We start from the raw sequence: 10,834 nt of genomic DNA, 5'->3' as shown, positions 1-10,834 counted from the left end.
TATATATATATATGTAATATATATATATCACATCATTTGAAGTCACCCCATACATTTATATGCCACACTGCAGCATTTTGGTATAAAAAATGTTATACATTTTCTAAGCTAGTTAAATGGAATGTTTCTTCATTCAGTAAAGTAGCATTTTAAAAGTACCTATTTGATATCACTAAGAAAATGCATTTCTTTGCTCAACACTTGTTAATATAAATGAGGATTTAGGATATAGTGAAATGTAACAATGTATTTTATGAAGATTTTCAAGAATAGCTTTTGTCTATCAAATAGTATATAGGAGTGCAGTAATAAAAATAATAAACAGCTATTTTCCAACAGTAAATGAATAAAAGAATGAATTATTTAATCATTATTAATAATGTTTTGTGATTGATTATAGAGGGAAATGGCCTCGTTTTAGGTGTACTAGGCTATGATGCTGATCTTACATGACGAATTTTAATAACTTCTCTCAAAAGAGAAGCTAGTCTAAATGATTTTTTGAGGTTTGTAAAAGTTCTAGAGTTTACTGTTTCATTATAATGACAACAATTGAATGTCTGCTTGTTGAAATTCTAAGAAAACAGATATTTGCTAAAATTCAGGAATATTTTAGTAAAGAAATAATTCATTCTGAAACTAAATTTTAAATTGGAAAAAAAATTAAAATAAATTTTAATTTGAATTGGAAAACTGAATTGCACCATGTTATCTAATGTACATTTCCATTTCAATGTTCCAGAACAGTTCCCATTTTCTTGATAGTTAATTGATGGTTAATAAGGTTTGTATTTACCATTTTGGGGAAGAGCAAAGATATTGTCATTATACTGACACCAATCACAAATATAGGGTGTAGCATCATCATTTTAATCACACAAATGTATATTTATAAGAGGATTTATATATGAGATTCTTTCTCTTCAAGTGGCACTTAATCTGAATTCAGTGCTAAGTATTTCCAAAATTAAAGGTGCCTAAAAGTATGTAACTTGTAACGTAAGGTCATGCCAAATATTTTATGTAATGTTATTGGTTGAGGGCAGCTTCAATGAACTAGATCGCTCAGGAAATGGCATTTCAGGAGCGGAATGTTTAAGATATGCTGATAAAGCTGAATAGAAAAGTCTAAGCTTGAGAGAAATAAACATGATTTAATGATGATGTAGATGATCCAATACATAAAATTTCTCAATAACAATTAAAATTACAAAACATATCAGTTCCCACCTTTATCAAATTTTTCAAAGGTGTATGTCCTGCGGAAACCTTGTGAACAAATAAGGTTTCCAAAAGGTATCGGATATAGTGTATACAATGACAGAAGCAGGCCAAGCTAGAAAGAAAATAAAACACAAACACATTAAATTCCCTTACAAATATCTGGGTCACCTTATATATAAGATGTTTTAATTTTTTTTTTTTTTTTTTAGTTTACTACAACTTTCTTTATCTTTTTTTATTATTTTTTTATGTGGACCATTTTTAAAGTCTTTATTGACTTTGTTACAATATTGCTTCTGCTTTATGTTTTGGTTTTTTGGCCTTGAGGCATGTGGGAATCTCAGCTCCCTGACCAGGGATTGAACCCACATCCCTTACATTGGAAGGCAAAGTCTTAACCATTGGACCACCAAGGAAGTCCCTTTTTCTTATTTTTGAAGTTACATCTTTTTTAAAATTAATTTTTACTGGAGTATAGTTGATTTACAATGTTGTGTTAGTTTCTGCTGTATAGCAAAGTGAATCAGTTATACATATACATATATTCACTGTTTTTTAGATTCTTTTCCCATATAGATCATTACAGAGTATTGAATAGAGTTCCCTGTGCTATACAGTAGGTTCTTATTAGTTATCTATTTTATACATAGTAGTGTGTATATGTCAATGCCAATCTTTCAATTTATCCTTCCCCCACTTTTCCCCCTTGGTAATCATAAGTTTGTTTTCTCATCTGTGACTTTATTTCTGTTTTGTAAATAGGTTCATTTGTATGCTACAACTTTCTATTTATCAGGAAATATTGTTTCTGGTAACCAAAACACAAGGTTTTTTTTGATATTTTTATTTTATTCTAGAAAATTTCTAAATTTATTTAATAATACAAGTACTGTAACAACAGTTTGTATAAATTTACTTCTGATGACTCTCAAGATATTTCATAATAATAGTCATTAACTGTATGTTTACATCTGCCCAAGGAATATATATATATAAATATAATAATTGTAAATATGCTCATTTCAAAATGCCTTAAGACTGAAGCAGAAAATTTACAACTTTAAAAGTATTCAAAACATACTTACAATGCATTTGACATTTTATAATATCCAAAATACTTTTTTCATTGTCTGATTGTCCTTTAGCAAGTACCATAGACTGAAAAAGTTGGAATTTCCTTTCCTATGGAGTCAATGCAGCTTTTGTTTTGTTTAGTTTGTTTTATGTTTGGTCTTTGACTGCCTAACATATTGCAGTATTTTGTGTTGCTTTGTTTTTGTTGCTATTCTAACATATCACCTCTTCTTGTCATTTATATAACTAATATTTTAAAAGTAAATGTCAAATATGATTTATAGAAGCATGTATTCTTGTTTATATTTAAAATATATTTCTATTAAAATATGCATCTATTTTATTATAAATAAACCTGTAAAACTTCAAAAACTATAATTGTTTTTCAAGAAAATCAATAAGGATCAAAGATTATATACTTAAATGTATAAAGGTTAAGCATAAAAATAAGCATTTCATTTACAATATGTAAAATCAAACATTGAGTCTACACTGTAAGTTTATATTAAACACAATGAATTAATGATTTCTGGTATTAATAAGAATGACTTTAGGGAAAACAAATAATCAAACAAAAACAAACCAACCTGGTTAAATCATTAGGGAATATATCATTATTCATTAATTCATAAAAATATAATTGTGCACCTATTATGGGAGAGACATGTTCTGTGTGATGTGTATATCTAAGAACAATAGACAAATTCTGAAAGAAGTGAGAAAACAAAGTGTAGATATTTGGAGACAGAGCTTTCTAGACAGTAAGAGAAGCAAAAACAAACATCCTGATATAGGAGGTTGCATGTGGGTTCAAAGGACTGGTAAGAGAATCAGCATCTCTCTTAACTTCTTGGTTCTTTTGAAGAATATTTATATAAATACTTGAGTAGTAGAATTTTCCATTTTGTAAGAAAGCAGAAAAATTATCTTACGCCCAGCAATGTAGCAGAGCACTGAATGAGAAATTTTAATTTAAACTATGATTAAATTAGTTCACATATTTAATTTATATTACACCATTAGGGCATGGATATTAGCATAGCAGCTAGCTATGACTTAATATCTGGATATATACCACTTTGCACATTATTGGACTTTGCACTTACCAATTTTGATTTCATTCCAAAATATTCTATTTAATTATGGTTGACTTCCCTTCAAACATCAACTGTTTCTCTTTCCAGTGCTAAACTAATTGAACATCCATAAATAGGCTTGGGTCTCTTTTTCCCAAATGTAATATTTGAAAATATCTTATGTTTCATCAAGTAAGTTTCAAGGTATGAGGACTGTGAAAGAAGACACTTTATAGAGCTGCAAGGGAGGCAGTGTACCAGGTTTCTGTTGAGGAAGAATATGAAGGCAATGCTCAGATAAAAGGTTGACAATATAAGAAATTTGCTAACAGTGGACTTTGAATTGCAGAGGGCACAGTGGAAGGATTCCAGGAGTTGAGAAGGGCTCAGGAAAGGCAACAAATAGAAGATTTTAGAGTTTTTTTAGATGGAGTGTGGTATATGAGGGATGACCTGACCTCTACTAGACACTCAAATTTCAAAAGTAGTTTGTGTGTTTGTGTGTATCTCCTCTGAATGATTTAATATAAACTTAACATATTTGCTCCTTAGGAAGAATGTGGAACAGATACATTTATCACTGAGAAGTTATAAAACATGCTGTGTTTGTGTTTAAGAATAATAACCAACTGTCGGTCAATTCCTTTGAGAATGCTGCTGGGAAAAAAAAACATGTTCTTTTTTCATGCTGTGATATATATCTGGTACACATTATATGTTTGATCTAAAAAATGAGGGCAATTACATTCTCCTATGAACACTCCATTCCAGACTTTCTAAATGAATTGGGCATTCTCTTAACTTAAGAAAAAGAAAGGTAGACTTTAACATTCCAAAAGGCCCTGAGCAACTTGCCAGATACTGACCTGACTATGATCCCTGAGATCCAACCTCCCCTTGCTTCTCTGTGCCTCTACTCTCCTAGCTTTCTGTCTGCTCCTACAAAGCATCAAACTGCTATGTACCACAGATAATTTCCATATGAAGATTCCTCAGATTTACTAGTTAAAATCTGACACGTCCCTTCAGAAAACAAAGAAAAATGTTCAAACATAACTTTCATAGAAAAGCCCATTTCAGAACTCACATCCATATCAGGTTCCTCTGTTTTTATACTCTAAAAGTGCCTAATATAAATAAATTTTCATGTAACTGGTTCATGTATTTATTCATACAGAACATTACTATTGAGTATTTTTTATAAATCAGGTAATGTGTTAAGCAGCAAAATTGACTGAGCACCAAAAGACACCCATTATAGAAATTAAACTCTATAGAGGAAAAGACACAAATGACTATGTAAATATATAATTTTAAAGTAATAAACTGTATAAAGGAAAAACATTTTAGTAACGTATTTCTCATTGAAGGAATAGGAATGGATAATACTAAGTAATATTGAGCTCTATTTGAAGTTTGAAAAAAATAAAGAAGAGGGAGGCAATGGAGGAAGAGGGATGGTGTGTAAGGGCATGGTATGTATCAGGACAAGGGTGGTAATTGTGGCTGGAGTACAGAATTAAGAGTGAAGGAAAGACAAATCTGAGATGAGAAATCCAGGAGTCAAATTATTCTCTGTCTTCTAGCATCCTTATGACCTGAATTTTGCTTCTTAATTCACTTAGAGTTTAGTCATTTGCCCAGGTTCCTTTTTTTTTTTTTTTTAACAAATTTCTAACTCTACATGTCAATGTAGCATCTTGAATGAGTATTCTTTCTTTTTAATTTGTTATTTGATATGAAGAGAGAGAGGGAGACTATTTCCACAATACGAATACGTGAAGAACTATAGTTATATATTCTGCTTTGATAACTGTCCTGGTTAAAAGTAAAATTTAATTTTGTAATTTTAAAAACCTTTTTCTTCCAGTTTATTAGTTCAGTCATTATTTCTTTTCTATGCAATGTTGCCCATGTTTTTAGAGAAGTATTAATATTTTGAGTCCTATATATGGCCTCTCAACTTTGTAATATTAAGCTTTTCTCTTGTTGATTGTGATCATAATTAACTGAAATTACCTCTGCTTTAAGGTCTACTTAAAGTATTAAGTATATTAAGTAATAGTTCCTGTTTATAAACTTAAAAGTTGGCCTGCATACATTACTTCTTGTTATCTAAAATATATTACCCTAAAATTGAATCCACAATAATTGTGTTTACAAAAAATATTTATTAGCATAATGTCTGTGTACTAGTTTGTCTCCTCCTTAATCTATATGTTCCATGTATATGTATTACTTACTGTACCACTGGGTGACGTAATCTTCTAGAGCTCTCTTTCATATCATATATATATGGGATCCTCAAATAAAAGAGGAGATATATTAGCAGAGGTCCTGTGTATTCAGCCAAAAATACCTAAAAAAAGAAGGTGATTTAGATTAAACAGTACATTCTATAGATATGATTAAGATTTACTTAGGACCATAATAAGCATGTCCACAGACTTAGCCTGCTACGTAAATTGGTGAAATGGACAGGTGAGCATCTATTCTTGAAAAAGAACTAAATTAAGTGCTATCACAAATAGCAAGAAGTCTTCCTTGGAAGAATTAACCAACTGTTAAGGAAAAGGACAATCATAAATGGTTAATTTAATTAAAAATATTGAACATAATGATTTCTTCATAAATAGTACACTGGAATTTTTATTTACTCAAACAATCATAAATGCATTTCTCATGTCTCTCCAGCCCCATACAAATGAATCTTCTGTGTTAACTGTCTTTGTCATTGAATGGAATGGGAAATAGTTTCTCTTTCTTTCTTTTAATCTTTTCATGGCCATGTCATTTTGAACTCAATTGATTTGACACTTATTCAGATTGAAATAATTTACTTCTCATTTTTGGAAATTTTAGATTAATTCTAATGAGTCTGAGTGAGTAGTTTTATAAGATTGACTTCTGAATTCTGGAGCTAAGTGGCAACCATGTATGTGGAGAGAGGTATCCAATCTACAGAGACATAATCATAAAAATTGGAAAGATAATTAAAAATGAGACCTTGTGATTGCAGAAAGATAATTGACTTGTTTTCTAATAGTTTTCTGAATCTGGTGACTGTCAATTATTTGGTTTTGTTTTGATGCTAAAACCAGGTTAAAGTCACATTCTGAAAATTTCAGGCAAAAAAGCAAAAATAATTTCCTCTATGGGTGTTCAAAGAGAAGAGAAAGAATACAAATATGACAATGATTAATTCGACTGCCATTACTACTTTGCTTTGTCTTTGCCAATTTTTATCATTTTTCTAAGGTAGGAAACTTGAAGTTGTACATATTTTGCTCAAAAATACAGGTGTTCACATTGATTATTAATTATGCTCTTATCTCTGGTGAGAATTTTGTGTAGCCATGGTTAAAATATATGATATATGCACATACATATATAATTACATATATATGTATATATACATACGTATAAATACCTATTTATACATGCAGGTTTCTTCAGTTATACTTTTTCTAAATGATATTTATTATCTCATGAGGCAAGAAAGACGTCTATGTGAGGGTAAGAACAGTGCAACATCCAATAAATTCAGTATTAAAGCAACATTTTTACTGAGAGAAGAGACTGTATTTATTTATGGCATACAGCATTCCTGATTATTCAGATATGGAATAAAAATGTTTATCACTTTTTTTTTTTTTTTTTTTTTTTTTTTTTTTTTTGGGGGTTTTCTCTTCTTGTTGGGCACGAACCCGTGTCCCCTGCATCGGCAGGCAGACTCTTAACCACTGCACCACCAGGGAAGCCCTGTTTACCACTTTTGAATATCTGATAATATAATCTAGTTAATAATACTCTAGAATAATTAGGATAGTGATTGTTTTATTACAACAAAAAGTTTAAAATATCTATTTCAGTGCCTCTGACCTAGTCAAGTCAATTTTGAGCAAGTTCTATTGTAATATGTCAGAAATGAAAAATGTTGTAAACAATAGTTAGCCTGACCAAATGTCACTCTTTATTAAGTTAGTAAAAATGTTATCACAAATATGAAACTTTTTTGGATCAGAGAAAATTAAACTACAATCTTGTCTCCATCATCTCCTAAAAAAATCAAGGGAGCCTGCTAGCTTACAATAATATGTTCTAGAAGACCCAGCATTTTATCACAAATATTGTTCATGCTGAAACATGGGGGTTAAAAGAGTACCGAAGTATGAAGGATACATCCGGACCGGAAAGAACTGGAGGTTAATAAGAAATAACTTTTAGACAATGCATCTTTCGAGCAAAATGTCTATTTGGGTGCAGATAGAAGGAATAGGGATGTTTGATTATATTTAGGAAGAAATCAGAAAATAGATTTAGAGTAAAGAAAAACAAGAGCCATGTAGAGAAATATGAATAAAACAGACTTCTGAAAAAGGAATTGCTCTTCTTCTACCAAAAAAGAGTAAAAACAAGACTAAAGCCAAAGTAAACATACAAACATATGTATTTACAGGTATACAGCCTAAGCAAAGCAGGTGAATTTACAAAGACTGGGAATTCCATAATCTAAAAGTTTAATAGAGATTCTATATTCAAAATAAGCAGATGCACTTTCTTTTTACTTTGAAGATATATACTACTTTTAAATTCCAATTTATTTCGTACATCAAGTTTTCATGCATCTCCTTATAGAAAGTTCTCTGTTTTAAACTTAGGTGTTGCTTTAAATGTAAAATCCATTATTTCTACTAGGCAAGCTATGTAATTGGGATTTTTGGAGCTTCTGTGGAATATTCAAATTGACATATATCTAAATTGAAAAGGAAGAAGGCAATAAGCTGTTTAGAGAATATAAATTGAAACATTCAGCTGCAATTGTTGTGAACTGATTAAGACCCTTGTACTTAGACTGCACTTAATGTATTTCATTCTCCCTTAAATTTTTTTTTAGTCCTGTCATTATTAGGGTGGTGTTGGCTTTACTTATTTTCTAAAATAGCAATTGACAGTCAAAAGCAAAATAAATTGCACATTTCACAGTTGTTGGAAATTGCTGACAAAAATAAAGTAGTGCCAACCTTAATTTTCCAAAGATAGGAGAGCTACTAAGTAAAATTACAAAAACATTTCCCAGTAGTAATATCACTTTTTACTCAGTGAATACTATTGAAGATAATATGATAGTAGAAGGGTTTTTTAAAAGAAAAAATAACTATTATATGCATAACATATAATGGAGAATTCTATTCCCATGTTATTCAAACAAACCATCCTAATGAGATCAGCAAGAAAAATTGATCGAAATGTTTTTCAGGCTCCAAAGAGCTACTGAGTCACTGAAGAATTAGAAGGTCAGGATGTTTTAAATGGAGCTCCAGAGAAGTGATTGACCTGGGATATGAAGCTTGGTAACAGCCTGATAAAAAGACCAAATCTTTTGAGGGTGCTTGAGAATGGAAGTACAAAAATTATTGCTTGGTATCTTTCAAAGACAGAGGTGGCTCTATAAAATCTCCAGGATTTGGGCTGGGATCTAGAAGAGTTACAACTTAGGAGTGAAGATGAGGCAGAAATAGATCTGTCTTCATAGATACTGAAGCTCAGTCTGAAATCATTTTAATCATGGATTGGAATGAGATGACCTGTACACAATAGTGCCATTAGTCCATCTGCAGAATGATAGATTATCTTTGAAAGACAATAACATCATCCTAGGCCTCAGGTTATCTTTAAATTTATTCACATAAATTTTCCCACACTAAGTCAGAAATATGAAGGTATACAAGGAGTGAAGATATTGTGACTATAACCGAAGGACATTGAAAACAGGAGAACTAAAGATTCACATAACAGAATTATCAGTTAGATTTAGAAAACAATCTTTTAATGTTCAAAGAAAAATAAAAGGTTGAGAATTGAGGCAGATATTTGAAAACTCTGAAAAGAAAAGTATGAAAACGTAATATAAATCCCAGAAGGAGAATACAAAGAGAATAACAGAGAATCAAAAGATGACAAGATTATGCTAATTTTTCAAATTAAATATATATCAAACCATAGACTCAGATAACACATAAACCCAAAGCAGGATAAATAAAACCACAATCATAGCTATGTATACCATAATCAAACTTCTGATAATCAAACAAAAGTAGAATTTTAAATAAGCCAGGGAAAAGACTTAAGGAGTACAGTAGACTTTTCAACAAAAACAATGGGAGTCAGAAGTCAAAATAATGCAGTTTTGTGAAGTAAAGACAAAAATAACTGCCAACATGTATTTTTTTCTGCAAAAATATTCTCTAAGAATAGAAGTTAAATAAGTTCAATAAATACATTTTAAGATGAACAATAATTGAGAGAACTCATCAAAGACAGAACCAGAATAAAAGCATTAAAAGTGTTTTTAAGGAAGAAGGATAATGATACCAGATGTAAGCTCAGTATTAGAAGGAAAAATGAAATTGCAGTAAAAAGGATAAATTTAAATAAAGATTGGCCATGTGATATTATAGTAGTGGATTTTAACTTTAAAGTATATAATTAAAATATATCACAGTAATAGAAAAGTCAGGAGGAGCCTAAATACCTTAAAGGTATTCAACTCTCTGTGAAGTATTTTCACATTAATAAACAAACAATTTTTATTAGTATTTAATATTTTAAAGTTACACATTATAATCTCTTGGTTAATCACTAGAGTTAGTGAAAAATAAGATATAACTACCAAAATACCAGAGAGGCTAATAGAAAAGATAGTATGACAATTAATCCATATGGAGTAAGAAAAAAAAAAGCCAACAATAGATTATAGGACACATGAGGCAAATTAAAAATAAACATTGTTTGACAATTAAAAAATAGATAATTCTTTATAATAGAAAACTATGATTAAAATGTAAAATATTAAACTACTAAACCATTAGAAGAACTCATAAAAGAAAAACTCCTGGGCCTAAGTCTAGGCAAAAGTTTCTTACATATGATAGTGAAGGCAAGATCCTTAAAAGAAAACATAACTAAATTAGGTTGCATTAAAATTGAAAACTTTTTGTACAGCAACAAAAGTCCTGTTAAGAGGGTGAAAAGACTAGTTAAACCTGAGAGAAAATATTTGCAAACCACGTATCAGACAAAGGACTTGTATGTAGAATATAAAAGTTACTCTTAAAACTCAACTGTGGTCCCAGAGAAATAAAAAACTATGTTCATACCAACACCTACACTCAAATAGGTAGTAGCTTTATTTGTAACAGCAAAATACTGACAACTAATCAAATGTCTGTCAATGGGTGAATAATTAAACAAACCCTGTTACATACATACAACTGAGTACCACTCACCAATAAAAAGAAGCTAAGTATTGATATACATGCAACAGGCAGGATGGATCCCAAGGGCACTATGCTTAGAGAAAAATAAACATCAATCAAAAAATATTTGATTCTGTTTATATAGCAATTGTCACATGACAGAAATATAGAGTTGAAAAACAGATTGGTGGTTGCCCCAGG

The 10,834-nt window shown here is 30.4% G+C and overlaps 1 protein-coding gene across 1 annotated transcript in view; it reads right to left on the bottom strand.

The window, feature by feature from the left end:
• TECRL (trans-2,3-enoyl-CoA reductase like) overlaps positions 1-10,834 on the bottom strand; it is a 94,852-nt gene that overhangs the window by 29,353 nt on the left and 54,665 nt on the right. The window contains exons 5-6 of the mRNA XM_024768971.1: positions 5,618-5,733; positions 1,231-1,336 (exon numbers count right to left, since the gene is read on the bottom strand). Of these exons, the coding sequence (XP_024624739.1) occupies positions 1,231-1,336; positions 5,618-5,733 (222 nt within the window). The remainder of the gene's footprint in view (positions 1-1,230; positions 1,337-5,617; positions 5,734-10,834) is intronic.

Source organism: Neophocaena asiaeorientalis, unplaced genomic scaffold (assembly GCF_003031525.2).
Source record: "Neophocaena asiaeorientalis asiaeorientalis breed wild unplaced genomic scaffold, Neophocaena_asiaeorientalis_V1.1 scaffold48, whole genome shotgun sequence".
NCBI classification, from domain to species: Eukaryota; Metazoa; Chordata; class Mammalia; order Artiodactyla; family Phocoenidae; genus Neophocaena; species Neophocaena asiaeorientalis.
Note: the sequence above shows the minus strand (reverse complement) of the source record. Positions and strands in the feature narration are given on the sequence as shown.